This window comes from Phyllostomus discolor, chromosome 4 (assembly GCF_004126475.2).
Source record: "Phyllostomus discolor isolate MPI-MPIP mPhyDis1 chromosome 4, mPhyDis1.pri.v3, whole genome shotgun sequence".
NCBI classification, from domain to species: domain Eukaryota; kingdom Metazoa; phylum Chordata; class Mammalia; order Chiroptera; family Phyllostomidae; genus Phyllostomus; species Phyllostomus discolor.
The window spans coordinates 192018811-192044499 of NC_040906.2; the positions used below are offsets into that span (position 1 = coordinate 192018811).

At 42.6% G+C, this 25689-nt stretch overlaps 1 protein-coding gene across 5 annotated transcripts in view; it reads left to right on the top strand.

Moving 5' to 3' along the window:
- Positions 1-3990, top strand: part of ADGRG6 (adhesion G protein-coupled receptor G6) — a 132679-nt gene extending 128689 nt beyond the window's left edge. For all 5 annotated transcript variants that reach the window (XM_036024790.1, XM_036024789.1, XM_036024791.1 and 2 more), the window contains one exon: positions 1114-3990. In XM_036024790.1, the coding sequence (XP_035880683.1) occupies positions 1114-1292 (179 nt within the window). In that variant the 3' untranslated portion in view covers positions 1293-3990. The remainder of the gene's footprint in view (positions 1-1113) is intronic.
- Positions 3991-25689: the final 21699 nt, after the last annotated feature.

The window sequence follows — 25689 nt, forward strand, 5'->3', positions numbered from 1 at the left end:
AGAGTCTTTGCCTTGTCTGCAGTGACTAGAGAAGATGGAGCTGTAGGGAACGAGGACTTGGTAGAAGGGTGTATGTGCTCCTTCAACAGTGTGAAATCTCTGTGGTTAATTTAACACGAAGACAACCATATGTATTTGTAGATTTGTAGCTTAATTGAGTGTCAGCGCACTATCTGAGCCGATTTTAGAAGCTTTTGAGTCTGGGGAAATAGTACTTAAGTATATGATGTTGGGAGATTTAGAACAAAAATGTATTTAGCAGTCTTTTATTATTATCGATTGCTCTGATATTGCTGTCAGCAATAATATAATTCTGATATTGTAGCACAGTGAATGAGAACATATACTTAAATATTTACGTTAGACATTTTTAATTTCTGTAATTGAAACATAATTCATAAAAGATTCTTTTTCTATATTCCAGTCACTTACAAGGTAAAAACCATTGGAAAATGTGTTCAAAATAGGCTTCCATGTCTGTTTTCATTCACTTTTTATTCTAAAGATCCTTTTAGTTATATTGTATAATTTTTTTATTATAAAAAGTATCAAATACACATATGAAAAGCAGAGATGATAGTATAATGAGTCCCCATGCACCTATCAGCTCATGGTCACCTACCATTTTTCCCTCCCCGTGCTAGTCTGAAAACATATCTTAGACATCATCTCATTTCCTCCATAAATATTCCAGTGTCTTTCAATTCATTTCCTACGTAATCTGTCACTACTTCCTTTGAGCCTTTGCCACCTCTTTTTCTTTGCAGCAACTTTCTGAATATTCCGTTCATCAGTTCTTTGAAACACAGCACTATAGGAGCATTTCTTTCTTTCTTCTTTTTTTTTTTATAGGAACATTTCTTAAAACAAACCCCAACAAACTACTAGAAGGCAAGTTCACACTGATTTATCCATAGGAATGCACTTTGAAGACAAAAAAAAAAAAAACATGACATTTTAGTGTTGCCTATTGCCTGGCCTAAGAAAGAACTAGAGCTTCATCATTTCCTCTGTGTCCTGCTTCGATGGACAAAACACAGTGTCCAGTGTGGTGGCCCTTAGGCACGTCCCCAGCTCTTCATGCGGCCTAATTTCTGGTGTTATTTCTTCCAGACAGTGCTTCCGTGGACAAGTCCTCATCAAAACTGACCCATGCTGATGGAGAACAAACGTCAATCATCCCTGTCCATCAGGTCATTGATAAGGTCAAGGGGTATTGCAGTGCTCATTCAGATAACTTCTATAAAAATATTATCATGTCAGACACCTTCAGCCACAGCACCAAGTTTTAAAGGCTTTCACACGAGAAGGAGGAGTCAGTCTGCAGAAACATGATCTGCAAGCAGTGAAAACTCTGACTAGCAGGTGGAAATATGCCATCGCCTAGGTAACTGCATATATATGAGGGATGTACTTGGTTAAAAAGGCTTTTGTGAAGTTCAGAATTTGCCTTTGCAGTGTATTTCTTCCATGGAGAAGTTCCTATCATCACTAAAACTTCAGTACTGACAGCCACGTGACTCAGTAGCCACAGGATATATGGATTTTTAAAATGCATAATTGGATTTGACTAATCAGAGCTCAGGAGGAGACATTAAAGTTAGAGGACAAGGGACTGAGCTAGGGACAAACCGTAAGTTAGAGCTCATCCATGCCCCACCTAGTAGTCGGGTTTGGATGTGGCCATTTGCTTCATCAAAATCTTTCTCAACAATCGAAAGCATATCAGTATTTCTAACTCTTTTGGTTGCCCACAAATCCCATCTCAGCGCTAGTTTCTGGGAATGCAGGAGCACATTTCCTCTTTCTCAATGAAATTTCTACCATAGATACAAAAGAAATCTAACCTAAAGATTGAATAGGAATTTTTTTCTCATACCAAATGTTTAACCTTCAGGAATACAACATACCTAAGAAAGAAAGAATTTCCCCGAATTTTGGCCTAGTTAATACGAGGCCATGTAAATTTATGCTATTTCACGTATCCTATTCAAGACACAAACCTTAAATATCATCATTAATTATCATGAATCCTACACATGTGTATCAAGTTTAGTGTGGACCTCCCAGCAGGTGTTAAAGAATGAAATCTCTCACCTCCGCTTTGCTCTTCTACTGTATGCTGAGCTCACGGGCTCAGGGGAAGAATGAGAATCTCCACTGGGCACAATGTGTGTAGTAGTCTCTCCCTTTTAGGGAATACAGCCATTGAGACTGTCCGGTTTTGCCCCTGCTCTGTAGACTTCAAGGCGTTTGCAAGTGCACAAATGAAAAGCCTGTCACTTCCCCTTTTAAGAGTTTTGTTCCAAGGAATATAAACAGACAAGTGGGTGACTTATCATAATCAAAATAATTTATAAACATGTGGGTCTACAATTGCTAGTCTAAAACTATCTGTACGTAAGTCCTCTGATCATAAGAGCCAGAGGAGGTCTGGCAAGATAGATGGTGTGTTATTTATGGGTTAGATTTCTGCATACAAGCCATGTATAATATCGCGCAGCTTACCTAACTTTCAAATTCTCCTGAGTCATGTGCTTGCTAGTGAATGTTTAGGAGAACAAATTTTAATTGTTCCTAAATGATGAATTTGTATCTGGTTTCTCGGTACATGCTGTACCCTCACATTTGCTCTGGATTATCTGGGGAGTACCAGATTCTGGGGGTGGCAGCCTAAGTGTTGGGAAGATGAGCCATTCTGGAGCCAGTCTGTGGAAAGGCAGCCGCCACAACCTAGCACCTGGGGGCCTTTCCCTCTGTGCAGAGAGCAGGTAGCTCCCAGTCTGAGATACAGAAGAACATTCAGGCTGTGCAGCTGCCAAGGGGCCTCTCGCCTTTTGGTCATATTCAACCATGAATCTATTTGCCCATCTTGAATGGATGATACGGTCGTGTGGTGGTGGACTTCATCACTGTTCCATTTTGCAGCAGCGTGGAGCCCTGTCCTGGGTGGCAGGAGCACTGCCCAGCCATCACAGGGAAGGGGTGCGTATAGGAGGGAAGGATAGAAAATCCTAAAACCACTCAGATTCACTACCGTGGAGCCAGATTCTTTTCTGCAGCCATGTATTAACAGGCTGCTTACTCTGGCAGAGGTTCCATAGAGATGAAAATTAATCTTCAGTAGTCACTGAATCATCGTATACTTTCCCCAAGCCTTAGAAAGCCATGATAGCGTTTAATTAGCTTTCTCCTGTGAAATTTCTACCTAAAGTGCTTACCAAGTTAACAGTGGTTAAGAGATATCTACAAAATGACTTTGATTTCTGCACACATTTATCCAGATCTAGGAAAACCCTTCCTTTTAAAAATGTATTTGACAACAAGGTCAGCTCCGCTTTAGAAATGTCCAGTAGCCAGGTAAGGAGAAAGTGAAGTCACAGCTGAAGACAAACAGTTGCAAATGGATTCAAAGGCTGAGCCAAATTCCACCCTCTGTTCTAAGCATACAGTTCTCACCTTCATTTCACCCCCTCCGAACAAAACTTCAGGAATGTAGCTGTGGGGCCAAAACGTAGTTTAGCCTGACTTTGAAAATAATACCAAGTCACTGTCTTTTTTTTTCTTCTTTACCCTCTTTTTTTTAAACTACACTGTGTTAGAGTCTTCCTGGGGATACCCCACCCGCCATAGTCACCAGTCCTTGTGCCGTAAAGCGTTTCTGTGTGTGCCACTGTCACAGACCCACCCTTCTGTACATATTTATTTATTTGTGTTTATAAATGTCAGCGTGTTGTCTATCTTAGCTTTGTATCACCTGGCTTTGTTATTTCAATTAACTTTCTACTGCAGAGACTGTATATATATATATATATATGTTTTTCTAAATACTTTGTGAAATAGATTTCTGTAGCAGTATCTTTGCATATGATGAATAGAAGTGACTGTGAGTACATTTGGGATTAGTAAGAAGCTACTAATGGCAGATTTGCCATTGTAGTCCCATGGAAATGTTTTTCAAATAAAGACTTATGTTGTTTGTGTTCCAAACTAGTCGATTCGTTTATGAGTGAGTGTTTTTATTTCTGACTCTTAAATAGGAAAAGGTTATTTGACAGCTGGAAAAGAGCCTGCCTCCAATTAAGCTAGTGACACGGGCTACTTTGCCAAAACACCGAGAATGAGTATGTTACAAAGATCCAGTTCACTGGAGACTAATGCATTTTGAAGGCCTTAGATTTTAAGATGACTGATGTGACGCCAAGCTCTGTGGCTGATTAAAAGTAACGTAGCTTCCTCTCGGGGAAGGTCTTCACCATCCCAAAGAAGGGAACTCAGTCAGTACCGTTATGTAGAAGTCAGTCCTGGGATGTTTTCTCACACTTACAGTTGCTGCTTTCATTGTGGGAGGCTAAGAAAATGACAGGATTCAGAACAGAACCCCTGTACTTCCTTTTGCTGTGATTATTTCAGAGAACCCCTTCCTGGGGGGAGCTGAGGCCGCGCTTGGCTCCCAGCCCTGCTCCGTGCTGAACTGCAAGGTGCGCCTTGCAGCTGAGGGGTGTTCCAGCATTCACGACGCCCGGCCGAGCCATGCCAAGAAAACAGGCAGACGGCTGCTTCAGATGCACCTAGGAGCAGGTCACTCCTGAAAGCCCGGAGCCGGTGGGGATCAGTCCTTGGATTTGCAGGCTGACCCCTGTTCGTAGTGTTTGGAAATGTGAAGGCACTGGGCTTATAAATGCCGTGTTGTAGAAGCACTTCTGTGTTTTCAGTTGAGTAACATTCCACTTTTCTCATGTAAAAACATGGAATCTCTCTCCCTCCTCCCCTCCAACTTTACTTTTTTCCTCACTTTTCCCCTCTCTCTCCCTTTTCCTACCCTCCCTCCCTCTTCATTTCAAAGAATACTTAAAGTGACATGTTTCTTTTTCTGCTTCCCTAGAGAAAAATAAGAATGAATGTAAAATATTCAAGTGTTTGCATTTGTATTCTATAGCCTGTCGAAAAATGGGGAGAAATGACATGTTTTATTATCATAGCCAGCTTCAGCCTGAAGTAAGTAATTTGGATTTGATAGGGAAAAACATGAAATCTATAAACATATTTGGCCACTTCATACTTCTTTGCTTTCTCTTGTAATTTTCACCACAGTCTGGTGGGGGCGGTGTTGTTACACCAATCTCATTTGGGAAAAGGTGGTGATTAAAGGGGGTAAGTAACCTCCCTGTGGCCACAGAGAAGGGAAGAGGGGGACTCAAACCTAAGTCCACTGGACTTGGTGTTCACTCTTCTACATCAGAGGGCCCCTTCAGAGAATGGGCTGACTTGTGAAGGAAGGTAATCCAAGGACAGGATCAAGGCCATAAGATATTGATAACAGCTTCTAGAACTTCAGACAAAAGCTCTCAACTAGCCAACTTTAGTGAGGATTTGGTCTTTGAAGTTTTGATAGGTGCTGATTGGCCTCCCCCCAGGAGTAAGGAAAGTCATTCCAGGCATGGAGGTTGGAGAGTCCAGGGCAATGAGCGGAACATAGTTGAGGTCTGCTCGATCGTGGGGTATGTGGGAGAAGGTTGCGGAGTTGTGAAGAAGCCGAAACCAGGCCACAGTGTAAGAGCTGAGTGTCTGGCTGGGCGACTTTCCCCTATCAGCAGGTACCAGGGAGCCACGCAGGCTCTCAGCAGGGAAGGAAGTGAGTCCTACTTGGAAGGTGTGTGTAGGAGGATAATTAGAAGGCAGGGTGACTGGACTCAGGGGGAAGAGTGGGGAAGCCTCAGGAAAGTTGCTAGAACAGGAAGGCAATTAGGGAAACCGTGTCTCTGGGTCTCGGAGGGTGGGCCTGCCACAAGGCTCGCAAAGCAGCGGCAAGCCCTCCTTGGGGCAGGTGCTAACTCTCCATACGTAGCGGTGAGTCCCCTTCTTCCCAGTGTCTGGGGGTTAGAGAAGCTAAGAAACAAAGCAAGCCTTTCAAGAGGGAGGGAGGGGAAGAAAGAGAGTAGGAGGAGGAGGAAAAGGAAAAAATGGGGAAGGAGGAAGAAGGAAAACATTCCTTATGTCAAGAAATGTGGAGAGAAAAAAAACCCTCACAGACAACGGTATGGTGATTACCGGTGGAAAGGGGGATAAGGGCAGGCAGGAGAGGGGAAAGGGGGAAAGAGACTTGACTTGGGGTGGTGAACACACAATATAATATACTAGTGATATAGAATAGTACACCTGAAACCTATATAATTTTATTACCCAGTGTAACCCAAAAAGTTTCAGCTAGAAACAATGTGGTGCAAGGTGGAGAAGAGCTAATGGCTAGTTGTTCAAAGGAGGATGAACGTTAAGGAAGGGAGTCCTGTGGACTTGTGTATTTGTTCGCTCCGTGAACAGAATACAATATGTGGAGGTGAATGAGAAGGGGAGGCGGCAGGAGACAGTGGCTGGTTGGTGTGGCAGGGCCCTTTGGGGGAGGGCGCGGTGCAGAGCCCACAGGTGGTGGGTTGGCCCCGGCAAAATGCGGGCAGAGCTTCCTTCTGAGGTTCAAAGGCAGATTATTAAATTAGACAAAGAGGGAAAAAAGTACAGATAGTGAAGAAAATGTGAGTTTCCTGATGTTTAACCGTTAAAATAATTTAGAGGCTCGTTTCAGCTGCTGGGCGTAATAAGGGAAGTGGTATCAGGATGGGGGGATTTGCGTAAAATTTAAAAGATTTGAAACAGCCTTACAGGAATTTGAATCCTTAACTGAACTAAACAAATTAATCAATGGTGTTTGCCCTTAGAGTAGCTTTTACATGCATATACCCCAAATCATCTCATTAAAATATTTTCAGTGGTGTGTCTTAAAAATACTAGTTCATTTCAAGGTCATAATCAAAAACTTGATGTTCTAGTGTCTCAAAACTCATTGATTAGGGATTGATTTTAAACACTTTTTGGATGACGAGTCATTTCAGACACAAAAATTCAAAATTTTTGTAATTTTTAAATTACATATTTTGGTTGACTTATTTTTATTCTGAATTACTTAACATAATTTTTATTTTATTTTAAATTCAAGATGTCAATGAGAATAAAATATTTGATATTCACATTAATATACAACTGTAGTAGCTATTCTTCCAGTGCCTGCTTGCACTGTGTGAGAAAAGAGCAAGATAAAGAAGAGTTTACATGCTCTGGGAGCAGGAGAAAGACCGCTGGAGCCCTGAGTGTTTTCCTGCTCCCTTGTTCTGAAGCTCAGTCGATCAAGCGTACAAAGTGACGAAACCCCTGTGCTAGATTTTAGGAGGCTGCAAAATAAGCACAGACCCTTCCTGCAAGGATTTCACTGGCCGGAGGAGCTGGCAGATCTGACACATTTGGAAGTGTTTTACTTTGGTGAAAATGGGTTTATCTGCCAAATTAGAGCTAATACATTGTCTCCAATAACACTTAGCAGCAATAAACGTAAAGCGCTTCCCATGTCTAGAGCACTTAAACTTGGTATTTTCTATCGTTGCTGTTTTGTTCCTTTTATTTCACGTGTGTGGCTCTTCTACTGAATGATACTAATATTAAGGTCCAGTGCACTGGATTATGTTTATACTCATCATTTGCATAGGCAGTAGCATACTGGTAGCCACGTAAGACGTGTTTGGTTAATGCTTATGGAATTAAATTGAAATGTGTATGTCGTCTGCCTGGTTCATTTGCACTTACACCTTGGAAAAGTGGATCTCAGAGTACCTTGAATTTCAGTAGGCTTGCCAGAACATGGGCTGGAAATACAAAGCGAAGCAGGGAACCCATATTAGCACTATGCCATTCAAGGCCCTTTGACCCAAGTGCCACAGGTCACTTTATATAATTCAGGCAAATGGGGTAAGAACAAAAAGACATCAGTTTGATATTAACTTCAATTCTCTTTAATGGTTTTGGGAAAGGAGCTAAATCCAACTCAAGCCTGAGATGAACAAGAATACAAACCAGCTTTTGAGCAATCAGCTTGGGAACTGTTTTATGGCTGCTGCGGGCTGCAGTGTTAGGGAAGTTAGGGCAAGGGCACCGCGGGTCCTCGTGGGGCCTGGACGCCGGACTGTGGGATATATGGGACCGAGGAATGACGCTCTCACACAGCAAGCACTTATTTTGTCTGCAGTGCTATAGTTGTTTTGTTTTGTTTTTAGACTTTATGTTTTAGAGCAGTTTTACTGTCTCAGCAAAATTGAGAAGAGATTTTTCTCATACCCCACTCCCTGCTCCCACACATTCACAGCCTCCCCCATCGCCAGCATCCCCCACCACCGCGGTACGTTCATTACATCCCGTGAACCTACAGTGATGCATCACCATCACCAAAGCCCACAGTTTACTTTAGGGTTCATTTTTAATGTGATAAATTCTATAGGTTTGGACAAGTGCAATGGTATCTATGCATCATTATGGTATCACACAGAGATATCAGCACCCTAAAATGTCTCTGTTCTCACCCACTTATCTTTCTACTCAGCCCCTGACAACCGCCAACTTCTTACTGTCTCCCTGGTTTAACCTTTTCCAGAGTGTTGTATAACTGGAATCATACAGTGTGCAGCCTCTTCAGATTGGCTTCTGTCTCTGTAATATGCACTTAAGTTTCCTCCATGTCTTTTCATGGCTTCATTTTTGTTTTTAGTGCTGAATAATATTCCATTGTCCAGATATACCACAGTGTATTTATCCATTCACCTACTGAAGGACTTTTGTTGTTTTTGAGTTTTGGAATTATGAATAACACTATTATACACATCCGTGTGTGAGTTTTTCAGTGGATGTAAGTTTTCATCTCCTTAGGGTAAACACCAAGGAACACGATGGCTGGACTGGACTGTAAGCATATGTTTAGTTTTGTGAGACACCACCAGACTGTATCCCAGAGTGGCGATGCTATCGCGTTTCCTCTTTGCTCGTTGCTCTGTGTCTGAAGCCTACCCGCTTCCTCTCCAAGGCCTTTCGTTTCTTTTTCCTCGTGGCTTTGTTTTACATAAAGTGACCACAGGGCCAGTTCAGCATGATCCTGCAGCTTCCGATACATACAGCCATGGTGTCAACATCTCTTTGTTTAAATTCTTGAGAAAGAGTCCCTGACCGAGTCAGCTTCATCCAAACATGTCTACCTTGTCCGAGAACAGTTGGTATGACTGTGGCTCCCCAGACTTGCCCACCAGCAGAAGCCGTGGGAGGGGCAAACCCACCCATTCAAACAGGATTCTTGGAGTATGTTCAGTTAGAACAACTGGATTATTTTTAAGAGTGTGATTTATTAAAGGGTGTTAGGTTGTTGAGTCGAGTTGGGCCACCCAGAAGGCAGAACAAACTGAGAAATGCAAACAATTTATTGGGAATAACAGCTGTGAATGATAAAGGAGAGAGGGAGGAGGAGGTGGTGCAATGAGAAGGTGGGCCAGCAGGTGTCACACCTGTGGAAGGAGAGGCAGAAGGAGTAGGACTGGGTAGGAAGGAGGAAGATCTGATAGGAAGAGCCTCTGAGCACAATGCAACTGTGAGGAAGTCTTGCCAGTCCCACCAGGAGCTCCAACACAAAGACCTGTCATTGAGAAGGACTGGGCTGGGGGGGCTCAGCCAGGCCCCCCTCCCCACACTGTGCTCAGCTGCTGGCTCGACTTCTTAGGGAGAGACTCCTCAGCCATCAGCCAGCAGCACATGCAAGGTGCTGTATCTGGAGGCCAGTAGCTGACTCCCCTGGCTGCAGCAAGCTCCTTATTGAAAGGTCTGAGCAGCATACCCCAGGGCCACCCCTCCATGTTCACAAAAATCCAGGATGGCTAGAGACACTGCCCTGCAGGCTGTGTGACCAGAAGTAATACCGAGTCCCCCTGCTGGACTGTTCCCAGCAACGTCCCCGTGCTCCTGAGTGCAGGCCGGGCAAACACCAAGCCCAGGACACCAGGCAGCAGTAAAAGATTTACAAAGAGATTTTAATAATAAAAAATGGGGTTTAGAGATTCACTGTGACTCTTAATCCGTCATATTTTTTCTATCTACTTTCACTGTGTGAAATTGAGATGCTCTAGAAACCCATCCCGAACCTGAATCGTGCAGCTGAAAATGACTTCTTTTTGTCCCCATTGGGTAACTGTCTCTGCTTCCTCTCATTGCTAGGGGAACTGTGGTAACCTGGCTAACAAAAATCCAATTTTTATGAGACGTGCTTTGTGTGAATTCTGGTAAATATGCTTTTGTTCTGGTTACATTGTTGTAAGGTTCCAACTAGCGTATTAGCCTAAGTTCTGTTACTACCTGCCTTTCTGCTTCTGTCGGGGAGAAAGCCAGGCTGAGGCTTGTAGGAAGGCTGGTGCACTCGGAGACTCTCAGCTAGTAGGAGAAGAAGAACTAGAGGAAGAAGTCCTGTAGAATTACTATTGTTTAAGGTTTAGAAAGGTAGACTGATCCCATTTTGCAAAAACCAACTACATCTTTATTCTAAAGGAATCATTTAGTGCAGAAGAAACCATATCACTGGTTCAATCCTTAGGAAATATCTACTCTGCTCTGAGTGGTCGGCACTGTGCGACTTCACCGTGTCACCTGTCTGCTGGGGGCCTCAGGCCATTTATCCGGGAAGTGAAGGAGGCTGATTAAGTGCTAAAGTATTTTTAGCACTAGAATTTTATAGTCCCCTTGACTTCTTTAAGTATAAAAGTTCTAGTAGTTTTCATTTAAGCGCCGAATCCAAAGACCAACAAAGTAAATGGCCAGCATGATATTTGACCTTGTTCAATTTGAAATTTTCAAGTGAAGACACGTATCAGATGTCTTTTTATTTCCAAAATTAATGCCTTCTCTATACACATACTTTGATATCTTCAGGTCAGTTTAACTCTTTTAACATAAAGTAGGAAGATCATCTCACAAATAACAAAAGAGAAGATGGCCCAGCAGTAAGGCAGGACTCCTTGTGAACATCAAAGAAAATCCCAGTTTTCTGTCAGTAAATCTGTGGAATTAATGATCCCCCTAACGTGGGTGCAGAAATCTTATTTCTCCTCCCTGGCTATGTTACACCACTGTGCACAGTCCATAGAGCAGAGGTGGCAAACACAAGGTGTGTGGCCGAACCCAGCCCTCCACCTTGTTTTATCCGGCCTGGCACCTTGTTTCTACCCAGCGTTAGCGCCGACCTTGTTGCCCCTAGTTAAGGAGTAGTTTACCTTTGTACAGTCCTAAAATTACATGCGGCCCTTGGAAGGCAGCCGCAAGGCTGATGTGGCCCCCGGTGAAGATGAGTTTGACACCCCTGCCACAGAGGAAAAGAAGATCACAGATCAACAGGAAACCCAAAGACAGCAAGCAAAACAGATTTGATTGTTGCCAAGAAGCGTCCCCAGATGTGCAAGAGGCTCTCTGGCTGGGGGAGTGAGAAGGGCAAGCCCCATAGGTTCCATTCAATGAACACATGTGGGTGCGCCCCACAGCACAGAGGAGAGTCTTCCCCTTCACCCCTGGGTGGCGAGGCTGGGTTTGCCTTCTGATTAGAGAAAGCCCGGGTATACAGTTATGGAGGGCAGTTCTTAGCATGGAACTCTCGGCCAAAGATCCTAGATGCTCTGAAGAGAGAATATTTCATGTGATTCCCTTTCAAGGGCCCTGAGAATCTCCTAAGTGGTATCAGACATGAGCTCACAGACGTGCCAATGGGAAATCATTCACGGCAATGCAGATACTGTGGAGCCGAGCAAGAAGGAGGTTTGAACAACTTACAAGTCAATACAGCTACTGGATCAGTATCTAGATGCTTCCAGTTAACATTTGAACCTGAAGCTGATATGAACTTATTTCTTCAAAATGTGTGATGGCTAACTACATATGTCACTGTGTACATATACACACGGACTGTTCTCTGAATAAAGTATTCAGAACTGTAAAAAGAATGTTTTCTTTTCAGGAACAATTCCAAGCAAGTACTCCAAACATAAGCATTAGAAAATGTTTTACTAGACCTTTTTATAGAAAAATCAGTTTGTAGTTACAAAGTGTTGGCTTTCCCCCACCTCCCTTATCCACAAAAGCTACGAGAGATTGCGAACATACTTGTGGCTTTCATTCTTCCAAATAATTCCCAATTTATTTGGACACTTTTTTCCTTCAAAGGATCCTTAAAAAACATTTGTTCTGGTCACTCAATAAAAGCCCTTGAAATTTAAGCATTCTCTCCCTAATCCTTGAGTTAGTTTTTTCCCATATCTCACTTAGCATGCATGTGGGATGATTGTGGCTGTGAGAAGCCCGCACTCACAGTGAGGAAGCAGACATGCCATCGCCTGTCCTTGCTTTCCGTCGCCTCTTTTATGGCTGCCCGTCTCTCCAGTGTGAGTGACCCCAGGCCACCGAGCACTTCCTGAGAGAATTAGGGGTGCGGAGCGTTACTCTCTGCATGGCTCCAGTGGACCAGCGGGCAAGTGTGCTGCGCTTGCCTCCCTCCATCCCTCCTTCATAGTCCTTGTTAGCACAAACCTCTGGTAAGTCCAGTGTGGGGCGGGCAGGAATCCAGAATATCATGTTTCCTGCACAATAATAGTGTTATTTCCTAAAATTCATGAAAATGAGCTGTTAAGTTTCATGAAACATTCCTTGTCATAAAAATTGCTCCGTATCGTTCAGGTCAGTGAAAATGGCCTCTTAGAGGAGCTGGAAGGCACACGGAGTCCCCCTGTGTTTCCTTTACAGAGAGAAAAGCAACTCCAGGGTTTAGCCGAGATTGTAATGGTGGGAAATTGTGACCCACCCCACCATTCTTTTGACATTGTTTCTGTGAATGCTGACTCTGACGAATGCGTAGCTTGTAATTAAACAGCATGTTTGTATAAGAATCCTAGGGACTACCTTCAAAACATATAGACCCCGACCTTCAGGCATCCCAGTTCCAGATTTGCTGACCTTCAACTGTGGAACCAGGATGACATGAAGTCAGGACAATGTGACTCCAGGACAACCAAACCACGAGGACACACACTGGACCATCACTCGCCTTATCCATGCTCATCCGCACATAGAGAACTTTTCAACTCCCTCCGTTGATCTCTTCATTCTGTTTCCCCTCTCCCTCCTTACAAAAACCTCTTACTCCACTGAGAGAGGTAGACATGCTTTGTGACGTGAGTCCCGCATCTTCCAGGTTGTCAGCACTTGAAAATAAACTGCTGTCCTTTACATTGGCACCTGCCTCTCAAGTAGCAACAGGCAGCTGGACTTTTGGTTACAAGACAACTGCCTTCTCTCTCAAACCCTGAACCTCAAACCAAGAGACAACCAGGGTGTGGCTGGCATCTTCTTAAAAAGATGACCTGGTTACTTAGTTGGTAGACTAGTTTTAATTTGATATGGGGGCAGTAATACCCATTCATTTAGTGGCTGCACTGAGTATACCTAGATGTGTGTGTATACACATATATGTTACATACTATATATATCTAACATTATTGATTATTCAGCATTCTCCAGAGAAACAAAACCAATAGGATGCATGTAAATAGAGAAATTTAATTTGAAGAACTGGCCAGTGTGAGTGTGAGAGATTGGCAAATCTAAAACCTGATATGGGATCAGCCAACAGGCTGGACACCAGGGAAGCACTGCAGTCTGAGGCCCAGGGCATCTGAAGGCAGAAGCCTTCTTCCCCGGGGTGGGGGTGGGGGGTCAGGCCATTCTATTAAGGCCTTAGGCTGATAGGCTGGGACTCACCCCTTTTATGGAAGGTAACCTGCTTTACTCAAAGTCCATCAATTTAATGTTAAGCTCATTCATCCAAAAAGCACATCCACAGATTCACAGAAACACCCAGAGTAATGTTTGGTCAAGTGTCTGGGCACTGCGGCCTAGCCAAGTCGACACGCACACTTAACCATCACTATTCTTTTTTTCTTTTTTTTTTTTTTTGCTATTCTAGTAATACAGAAGGACTATGGGGGAAACGCTTTTTGCAGGATGGAGTGATGTTAACCACTCATATTTCAGTTCCTATTCTTGGCCCCACGTAAGGTCAGGACATTTTCAGAAGGCAAATACTTCAGCACTTTCTGGAGTTTCAAAGGGGCTATGCTAGCTAATGCCTTTGGAAACTGTCTCCAAAACGGCTAACACAACGGGAACAGAAGAAGGTCATGTGGCCCTGTTACCTGCTTGCAATTTCTCTGGACCCCATTCCTTCTTTATACCGTCTTTTCCTTCATGTGAGCTACATGGTACACTCACCAAACACCCAGGAAAATGGTATAAAAATGCCATTCATTTCAAATAAAAATGTTAATAATATGGGTGTTTCTTTCTGTCCCCTAAGTGTGATTTCCTTAAATCAGAAAAAGAAAGTATTTGTAGTACAAACAGCAAAAGATTTGTGATTAAGAAATATATTTTGCAGTCCCAACTGTTACTTACTGGGAAAAACATTTCTCAATCTTTCCAGACCTCAGTTTTCTCATCTCCAAAGTGGGGGTGATTTGGATCATGTTAACTCACTTGTGTGGATCAGTGGAGATAAACTACTTGAAAGTATTTTGTAAATGATAAAGTGCTGTATGGTCTTGATTAGTATTACTGCTTTTTCATTAAGTCAGATTCTCTGGGTTGTGGAACCCTGGGCCCCATTCGTGGTCCTGGCGGTCTGACACTGGCTGTGGAAACTGTGATTACTGAAGAAGGCATCCCTCCTGTCTACATGAGGTTACTAACTTATCACCCAGGAATTTGACCTTAAATTCGGTAGGGGAGACCTCTGCCCAGTGAGTCTGTGGCCCTAGCCAGCCTACTGTCTCCTTTTTTGGAGATGCTGGTGTATTTTGGAAGATGCTGCATTTCATGTTGATGAATCCTTCCGCTGTAGGAAATTCTTTCCTCCTCCAGGCCAGCCAGTCGTCTCTGCACTTGTTGCAACACTCGCAGAAAATTAATTAAATGGAACTTCTCATTCGCCTGGATGAAACTCAAAGCAGGAATGTGAAATATTGTCGGGGTCGGTCACTCCTGGTGCAAACTTGTGTCTGTGCGGCTGGTGACAATCTTGCGCCTTCAAAGCCCAGGCTCTCAAAACCAGTGTAAACTTACAATCTCTGCGACATTCTGCAGGTAAGCCCAGGATGTAAATGCCAGGCAAGCCAAATTATGTGCCTCCTCAGATTTAAATGGGGAAATAGGTAAAAATCGTTTTTAAAATTTTTTTGGTGTCCTTGTACTTTCAGGTTTACACACTTTCATTTTAGTAAAAAACCTCTCTCATCTTAAAACATATGAGTAGTTTTTTTTCCCTGGTAAGAATAAAAGGAAATGATGCAGCGTGAACAGTGGGGAGAAGTAATACCTGACTGTGGGGGAAAGGTTTCTGCGACTCAAACCCACCTCTGCAGAGCACCAGTGGGAGAAGAAAAGAGGAAGAACATTTCTAGAGTGTGGAGTGGTCCCAAAGCATGTCAAGCATGATGTTCTTTGAAATGAGTCTTGTAATGAGAACTTTGAGCATGGAGTCCATTCAGCAGAGAGAGGTTCACGGGCAAGGGCATGAAGAAATTCAACCTTGAGTTCGTCGGAGGCCTTCGATGAATTTGGTATTACTGACTGACAGGGTGTAAACGAACGTGTAACTAAAGAGTTAGTCAGGGTCCAAGTTCTAGTTACTATTGGTCACCTCTGTGTTCCATGCAGTAGCTGACACAGTGCACTCGTGGTAGGTGTTCCATAAGTCTGTGTTACACATCTCAATTTTTATTAATCTGTGACATATATATTTAAAGTACATATAGAATATAGCATTTGGAATGTATCCTACCAATAATGAGGACTTCCTGTGAAAAGCTAAATTGTGTGTTTTTTGGTTAGCTTCTTTTGTTTCATTATACAGTACTGTGTTCTACAAGCCAGTAGCTTACATGAAGAGTGGGAAAATGGTGGTGTTCAATCCCGCCATCCCCAACCTTCCCTCCCACCAACCAGCTGTCACCTGCTCCCCACCTGTGAGTCTGTCTCTGTTGAGCTTGTCAGTGCAGTTTGTTCACTAGATCCCACCTAGGAGTGAGGTCTCGTGGTGTTTGTCTTTCTCTGACTGGCTCACTTCCCTGGACTCATGGACACGGACAACAGCGGTAATTGCTGGGGGGAGGGAATATAAGGGGACTAAGTGGTCATGGGAAAAATACAATAAAGATTAAATCAAAATAAAGTAAAATGCCTTTTTGTAAAGAAGATGTACACACACACACAATAAAATACTACTCAACCATAAGAAAGGTTAAATCCTGCCATTTGTGACAGTATGGATGAAGCTTGAGGGTATTATAAATGAGACGTCAGATGGTGAAAGGCAAATACCATTATGATTTCACATATATGTAGAATATATATTTAAAAACAAGCTCATCGAGGCAGACGACAGATTGGTGGTTACCAGAGGAAAAGGGCAGGGGGTAAAGGGAGGGCAAGATGGGTAAAGGAGGCCAGTTGTAGGGTGACAGATGGAAATTAGACTTTCGGTGGTGAGGATAGTGAAGTATATACAGATGTCAAATTATATACTGTTGTGTACCTGAAAATTATAGAATGTTATAAACCAAAGTTACCTCAATTAAAAATAAAATAAAATACAAAAAAAGAAAAAGAAAAATAGCGGTGTGAGCAAAGAAATCAGTGTATTATTTCAGAATCACAGATTAGATTTTGGAGAGACAAGTCTCTAGGACAGTGGTTAAAATCACGTTCTATGTGCGGGCTCTAAGGAGTCTGGTACTTTCCAGAATCTATTTACAAATATTTTTGTGTGATCATTTTTCAGGGAGCAAGTTCATAGATTTTAGGTGATCCTCACAGGAACAGACAACCATCTCTCCCCTAATTCAGAAAAGCAAACACACCCAACCAACCCCTCTCACTCAGTCCCGCACAGTGGGGCCCAGTGCCTTATGCTTAGAATCCTGCCCTGCAATGCTTCAGGGGAGAAGTTGAAGGTCATAGGAGATGTTGTCCAAAGACGTGGGCTCTGCAGGCTCTAAGAATACTCAGCTCTGCCACTGCACCATGAAGGCAGCATTAGAAAATAGGTAACAGAAGGAGCGTGGCTGTGTTTCAGTGAAACTTTCCTCACTAAAATGGGCAGCTGGTTGGATTTGGCTGGCAGGCTGCAGTTTGCTGACCTATGGATATTTTAATAATGTAGACACACACACACATAATTGTATTTGGATTGTGATTGGTGGTGCATCGAATCCATAGATCAACTTCAACAATTGATGTCTTAAAACTATCGAGCCTTCCCAGCTCTGAACAACACGTCTCTCTGTTTACATCTTTCATTCACTTCTTTCAGCCACAACTCATTATTTCCCATATACAGGTCTTTCACACCATTTGTCAGATTTATTGTTAAGTATTTCATATTGTTGATGCCATTATAAATTGAATTTTTAAATTTTCAACTTTTTGCTGTTAATTGCTGAAATATAGAAATAGTTATTCTTCCATCCTGCAGTATTTCTAAAGTCACTTATGAGTTCTAGAAGCTAGTTTATAGATTCCGTTGCATTTTGTACATGTATAATCATATCACTTAGGAAAAAAGATCATTTCAATTCTCCCTTTCCAATCCTGATGACTTTTTTTCTTCTTGTTCTGTTGCATTGGCTCAAATGTTGCATAAAAGTTGGAAAAAAGCTGGGTTTCATTTTAGACAATCTCTTCCTGTGATGTAAACACAATGAAGTAGAAAAGTCATCTGCCCATCTTGATAGACACTGAAACGTTCTTTTGGTCACAAACACCTGTTGGAAACTAGGAATGAATGGGAGCTTCTTTAATCTGATAAAGGTATCTACAAAATAAAAACTACTATAAATATCAGATTTAGTGTTGAAATATTAAATGTGTTTCTGGCATTTGGCAATGAGACGAAAAGTTCTGCTGACAGCACACCTATTCAATCAGCCTTAGTGGGACAATAACCGAAAAAAGAATAGAAATTCTAAAAAGGAAACAAAATATCTTATGTGTAGGCAATATGATTCTGTACATAGAAAATGAAAAAGAGCCATGAATTAGTTATTAGTATTAGTTAATAAATTTAATACAGTTACTGAATAAAATGTGAAATAAAATAAATTATATTTCTATATAAATGGACTATGTATTTCTATATATAAGCAATAAATTATATGAAAATAAAATTATAAAGTACTGTCATTTTCAATAGCATAAAAATCGTAAGTGTAAAAGGAAAATGTGCAAGGTCTCTACACTGGAAAATCTAAAGCATTAGTAAGGAAAACTGAAGATGACTTGAATAAAATGGAGGCACATATGTTCACAGATTTAAGAAGTCGATAATATAAAAATAGCAGTTTTCCTGAAAATAATAGGTAGATTCAATTCAATCCTATTTAAAATCCTAGAGGACTTTTATTTTTTGTGTGTAGAAATTGACAAGCCAGTACTAAAGTTTTGTGGAACAATAAAGGACCAATAGTACCTAATGCAACCTTAAAGATCTGTGTTGAAAGACTTACATTGCCATGTATCAAGATTTATTATAAAGCTACAGTAATTAAGATAATGTGATACTGACACGGAGATTTGACTAATGCAGATATGAGTGCCCACAAATAGACCTACACATTTAATATGGTGTCTTGATTTATGAAAACACTAAGAGCTCATGAAGTATAGTTTTTTCAACAAATAATGTATATTCAACTGAACACCCATATGGAAAAAGTTAGAATTTGATTCTTACTGAATGCAAAAAAAATATTAAAGCTAGGTGACTGGTAAACTACACATAAAAGGTAAAACAATACATTTTCTATACAACATGCAAAACAATCCTTGTGACCTTGAGGTAGGTACATTTTTCTTTTAAAAAATGCACAAAAATATTGTTAATTTTTTTGGTTATTTTGCTTTAAGTTGAAAACTTCTGTTCATCAAAAACACCATTTAAGGGATTGAAAATGCACACTATAAAAAACAGATATATCCTGAAAATGACTCACATCCAGAATATTTTTTAAATTCCTACATTAAAAAAAAAGTCAGGTTACCTAACAGAGAAGAATAGGAACTTCACAAAATGAAAATTCAAACAGCACTGAGATACACCACACACTTCATAATGGCTAAAACTAACAGAGTGCCAATATAAAAAACCCCTGGAATTCACACATTCTTGGTGAGAATGTAAATGGAGACAGCCATTTGGAAATCAGTAAATCTGTTTTGTAGTAATTCCCAAAGCTGCACAAACACAGAACCTGTGCCCCGCCCACCCCTGTTACATATGCAAATTACAGAAGTACTAATGTGAGTGTGACAGAAATATGCACAAGGATGCGCAAACAGCACTGTGTGCAATAACCCAAAGTGGGAACAATGTCCCTAAATGGTGCGGTAGATGAATAAACTGGGCAATAAATACAAAGTGAAATATTGTTCAGTCAGGAAAATGAAGAACTACAGCTTCAAAGCTCAAAAAAACAATGCTGAGTGAAAGAAGCTAGAAAGTAAAGAACCCATTCTGGCAATTTCATTTACATAAGGTTTAAAAACAGGGAAGTCGAGATACAGGCAACTTTTTGGAGAAAGTGATGGCTGAGGCGTATGTTCCCGAGCAGACCAGGGCCCGTCCACGGGGCACCTTGGTGAATGACCCTACAGTTAATGCTGGAAGGAGCAGGTCTTCCCAGCCTGGGGGAGCTCAGAGCACTTCAGCCAGGAGCCCTCCTTTCCCACGAGCCCCAGCACTTTCCATGCTTCCCACTAGGTTAGGAGCCAAGAGCATCCCCACAAGTTTCCCATGTCCTTATCTGTGCAGGGTCTGGAATACATTGCCACCAGCCTCCATGTAATAGTCCAGAAAAGCATGTGCCATGTTACTCTGGATCACAGGGAAACTCAGGACAAGCCCAGGTCTTAATAGTCCAGGGAAAATCCAGGTGCAGCAGGACAAGATCTTGCAAGGAAGTCCTTCGCAGCTCCGGAGTCAGCCAGAGCAGGCAGGACCACAGCAGCAGCATCTCCACAGCCGCGTGGCCTCCTTCCTCACTGTAAACTCCATAGCTGCAAGCTTGCTTCTCCCTTCTCACTGCTCTCTTTCAAGCAGCATGGCAAAACCCCTTCCCTCACTACTACTCCCTGCGTAGCCAAGAACACATCCCTTTCCCAAGCCACGTGGCCAAGAGAGCAAGGGGCTGCCACTCGCCTTGATTAAATCCTGGTACCTCCTCCTCTATAATCCCATTTCCAACTCCTCCCACAAAGGGCTAGTCCGTCCTCTCCTATCTTCTGCCTTTCTCCAGCTGCCATTGTTAGTCCCAGCAGGTGTGGCCCTGTGACATAGGGGAACATCCAGCCACTGGGGAACTGCCTCCCAGCTACATCACTTGTTAAATTCTTGCTCATCTCCCTTACCCTGAGCAGGGCAGGCAACCAGTTTAACAGGACTATAACTCCCCGCTGTTATCGATATGCAAGGTAACTCTCAATAGCCTTGCTCTGCTTCTCACTCCCCAACCTTGGCCCTGGAGGTTTTGGGGTTTTTTTTTTCCTCTGTTTTCTATATTGCTAGGGCCTTCTCAGCCTACACCCTGTTCTGAACCTTGTTCCACACCTGTTACAAGCACAGTCAGGGCTTTCTGGGGTGCCCAGAATACTCTATTTCTTTTTCTTTTTTAGTCTATTTTATTGATGATGCTATTACAGTTACCCCACTTTTTCAACCCTTTATCCCCTTCTGCCCTGTACCCCCTTTCCTTCCAGCATGCACCCGACTTAGTTCATGTCTATGGGTCATATATATAAGTTCTTTGGCTTCTCCACTTCCTATACTATTCTTAACCTCCCCCTGTCTATTTTGTACCTACCAGTTATGCTTCTTATTCCCTGTGCCTTTTCCCCCATTCTCACCTCTCCCCCTCCCTGCTGAAAACTCTCCTTGTGATCTCCATTTCTGTGATTCTGTTCCTGTTCTAGTTGTTTGCTTAGTTTGCTTTGTTTTTGTTTTTAGGTTCAGTGGTTGACAGTTGTGAGTTTGTTGTCATTTCACTGTTCATAGTTTTCATCCTCTTTTTTTTTCTTAGATAAGTCCCTTTAACATTTCATAACATAAGGGCTTGGTGATGATGAACTCCTTTAACTTGACTTTACCTGAGAAGCACTGTATCTGCCCTTCCATTCTAAATGAAAACTTTGCTGAATAGAGAAATCTTGGATGTAGGTCCTTGCCTTTCATGACTTGGAATACTTCTTTCCAGCCCCTTCTTGCTACAAGGTTTCTTTTGAGGGATCAGTTGCTAGTCTTATGGTAACTCCTTTGTAGGTAACTGTCTCTTTTCTCTTGCTGCTTTTAAGATTCTCTCCTTATCTTTAATCTTGTGTAATGTAATTATGATGTGTCTTGCTGTGTTCCTCTTTGGGTCTAACTTGTTTGGGACTCTCTGAGCTCCCTGGATTTCTATGTCTATTTCCTTTGCCAAATTAGAGAAGTTTTCTTTCATTTTTTTCAAACAAATTTTCCATTTCTTGCTCTTCCTCTTCTCCTTCTGGTACCCCTGTGAGTTGGATGTTGGAGCAGTAAAGTTGTCCCAGAGGTTCCTAAGCCTTTCTTCATTTTTTTTAATTCTTGTTTCTTCATCCTGTTCTGGTTGAATGTTTATTTCTTCCTTTTGTTCCAAATCATTGATTTGAGTCCAGGTCCCCTTCCCTTCACTATTGGTTCCCTGTATATTTTCCTTTATTTTACTTTGCAGAGCCTTCACTTCTTCCTCTGTTTTGTTCATACTCAGCCATTTCTGTGAGCATCCTGACTACCAGTGTTTTGAACTATGCATCTGGTAGTTTGGCTGTCTCCTTTTTGCTTAGTTCTTTTTTCTGGAATTTTGATCTGCTCCTTCGTTTGGGCCATATTTCTTTGCCTTGGCACACCTGTTACATTGTAAGGGGCAGAGCCTTAGGTATTTTCCAGGATGGGACAACCCACTTTGTTGTGTTGTGACTCTGTATGTGGGGGAGGGGCTCGAGGGGGAACAGTGCCAGTTGCTCAGCTCTCGCCTCACTTTCAGTCACCTCTCCCACCTCCCACAAGTGAATTGGGCACTTCTGGCGCTGATTCCCTGGGATGTGGGCTTGTGAACATTCTAGGACCCTGTGGGCCCCTCCAGTGGACTCTCCTGTGAGACTGGCAGTTTCTCCTGCTGCTGCAACCTCCACAGATTTTTACAGCCATAGGTTTTGAAACTTTCTTTCCCTGGCACTGGAACCCTGGGTTGCGTAGTCTGTCTCCCTCCCTGGTTGTTCCTCCCAGTTTATCCATGTGCAAATGTGGGACTGCCCAGTCCACCAGGTACTGCCTTGCTGAGCAACCTCCCCATGCCAGCTGCCCATCTCCGCCCCTCCTACAGATCTGCATAAGTGTTTCTTCTTTAACATCTCGGTTGTCACACTTCCATAAAGTTTGATTTTCTAGCAGTTCTGGTTGTTTTTTGTTTTTAAGTTGGTCGTTATCCTTCTTTTGGGGAGTGCAAGGAAGCAGAGCATATCTACCTACGCCTCCGTCTTGGCTGGAAGCCCCGGAATACTCTAGTTCTTGATGGACTGTGATAACATGAGGACATACACATTTTCAAAACTCATCAACCGCGGTTGTGATTTGTGAGCTTCTCTCTATGTATAGTATTTTTAAAAATAAAACAATGTGGTAGTTGCTGGAGAAGCGACTGCAACAGCTCTCTTTGTGTTCTATAAAACAGCACCCGCAATTTCATAAGGGAAATCCATGGGAAAACTGATTTGAGACACATCTCTACACGGTGGGGTAAAACAGGTTTACAGCTGTTCATGTGGAAAACAATATAATAATTAATAAATAATGATACAAGAATAAACTCTGTGCTTTGCATACTCACCACTGTAAGCCTTCTTTTGCCCCACCCTGTACAGGAACAGTTTCTGAATCACACCTATCCCATAAAGTAAACTATAGGTGCCATCAGACATAATCTCGCCATGTGAGTGGCTTAAAGCAATACAAGCTTATTCTCTTCAGCCTCTGGAAGCCAGAAGTCTCAAATCATTTTCGCTGGGCTGAAGTCAAGGAGTCAGTGTGAAGCTCTGGAGGAGAACCTGTTTCCTGGTCTCTCCCAGCGTCCAGAGCCGCGCTCCTCGCATGTTTCCCCTTGGAGCCCCTCCTTCGTGCCTGGAGCCTGGTCTCTGCTTCAGGCACATTGCACTCCTCCTGGTGTGCATCAACTCCCTCCGCCCCGCTCCTGTGAGCACACTTGTGGTTATGTTTAGAGCCACAAAATTCAGGGTGCTCTCCCCATCTCAATACTCTCCATCTAGTCACCTCCGCAAGGTCCATTTTGTCCTTCAAGGTAACAGTCACAGGTGCCAGGAACAAGGGCCGGGGGATGTTTAGGAGGCATCACTTCTCTTACTCGGTGAGTCTGAGAGTACAGCATCCAGCTGTGGCCAGGAACCATATTATTATACCAGAGCAGCTGGTCCTGTAGCTGATATTGTGTGTGTGTGTTGGGGGGAGGGATTATATTCATTCTTACTCAGTCTCAACCCAGGAAGTAAATGGCATTTTGCATTAAATATTAATCATCCCTTCTAATTCGCCCGGCTCCTGGCACACTCTGGGTGAGGCTGTTACACCCGCCACCTGCAGGTCTGCCATGGGACTCACAACAAGTGGTGTTTTGCCCGAGCAGTCTGTGTCCTCCGGATCCTGGATGTCGCCGCACACATCAGGTGCTGTTTGTCAGGAATGTTGGTGGTTCACAGGGGCTTGAACCTCATCTCTGCTGGGGGGATGACCTTTATCGAGTTACCGACCTCTGAATTTCATTTTGGCCAACTATTTGATAACACTACCTATCTCGCAAAGCTGTTATAAAATTAAATTTTAGTTTAGGCATAAAGGCAATTGTCATACAGTGACTCTGTCATTATAATGTGATGTCTTTCTGACTTGGTATAGATCATTAGAATAGTGAAGTTGAATTTTCAGAAATTTCACATCAAAGCTATTATTGATGTGATTCATCTCCATCGTACCTGATTTTATAAAACATCTACTCTGTGCTAGGACCTGAGCATTCCTGGGGACGCATTGATACAAGGGTGTCAAACTCATTTTCATGGGGGGCCACATCGGCCTCCCAGTTGCCTTCATAGGGCCAAATGTAACTTTAGGACTGTAGAAATGTAACTACTCCTTAACTAGACACAAGGACCTGCCGCCAGGTAGAAACAGGTTCCGGGCCAGATATAGCAAAGGTGGAGGGCCGGATCGGGCCCGTGGGCCTCATGTCTGCCACCTGTGCCTTACAGAGCAGCATCAACCCCTCCCGCTAATAAGCTCGTTTAGTGAGGAAAGCAGGTATGTTAAACAGGTGATTAGAGCTACAAAATCAAGAACATTTGAATATGAAATTCAATTATGTTAGGGAATTATTAATTTTGAACAGTCTTAAAATAGCATGATCATTATGCAAAAATATCTTTACAGATTACAGATTTATACTGTATTTTCTATTGTTGCCATAATAAATTGCCACAAATTTCGTAACTTGAAACAACACAAGTTTGTTATTTTCAGTCTCCAGAGGTCAGCCATCTGAAATGAGTTTCATGGGGCTAAAAGTAAGGTGTCAGGGTGGCTGTTCCTTCCAGAGCCTCCAGGGCAGAATCTGTTCTGTGTCTCGTCCAGCCTCGGGAGGATACGGATGCCCCTTGGCCTGTGGCCGGCCATGTCACTCCTATCTGTCTCGGCTGTCACATTGCCTTCCCTTAATTCGGTCTTCCTTCTCCCTTTTATAAAGATCCTTGTGGCTACACTGGTTTCACCTGAATAATCCAGGAGATTCTCCCCATCTGAAGATCCTTAATTTAATTGCATCTGCAAAGTTCCACCTGTCTTGTAAATTCTCTTATTCGCTACACTGCATCCTCGAGGGGGGAGGGAAGAGGGTAGAGGTTTTGATCAGGAAAGCTGAAATGGTCAGCAGATGTGATAGTGTGCAAGGCTCCAATGACCTTAGAGTTCCTCTAGAACAATCCGCGTTTCACAGGACAAACTCAGGGACCAGAGGATCCCGCATGGCAGCAACCTACCCTAGTTCTTTGTTTCTAGTGAGAAAAAAAAATGTGCTCACAAGGGTTTATTTTTAAACGGTGGGAAGGACTTAGACATGCTGATGAAGATTTTATTTCAAAAGGACCGGGACTGATAGCAAAAGGACACTTGTGATTTTTCTAGGGATTCGGACATTTCACAATTTATTTTAAATTCTCTAAGAAAGGGTCATCTTATCCATGGAGCCCTTCTTCCCTTCATTCTGGTTAAGACTCCAGCATTCCACAAGGGGGCGCCCCTCGCCACAGTTTTTTTGTTGTTGTTGTTACTGTTTTTAATCCCCTCCAGGTGCAGCCGATCTGTTTTCCCAGTCGTGCCCAGATTTCTTAGTTTAGGGGAAGCTACATATTTTATCATTTTGTACAGAAAATTAAATGGTTTATGTTCTAAAGAGATCATAGTTGTGATTTTATTATAAAATAAAAGAAATCTCCACGACATTTTCTCTAAACACTGCTATATAAAACCAAAAAAGGAAAAAGTCCCTCAAGATTTCGTTTTCGTGAATGCAATTGTAGTTATTCCCACTGCCAGCAGATGGCACTACAACACTAATAATAGTTGAACATATCGTTAGAATAAAATGGGTTATTCAGTTCTTTTTGGTT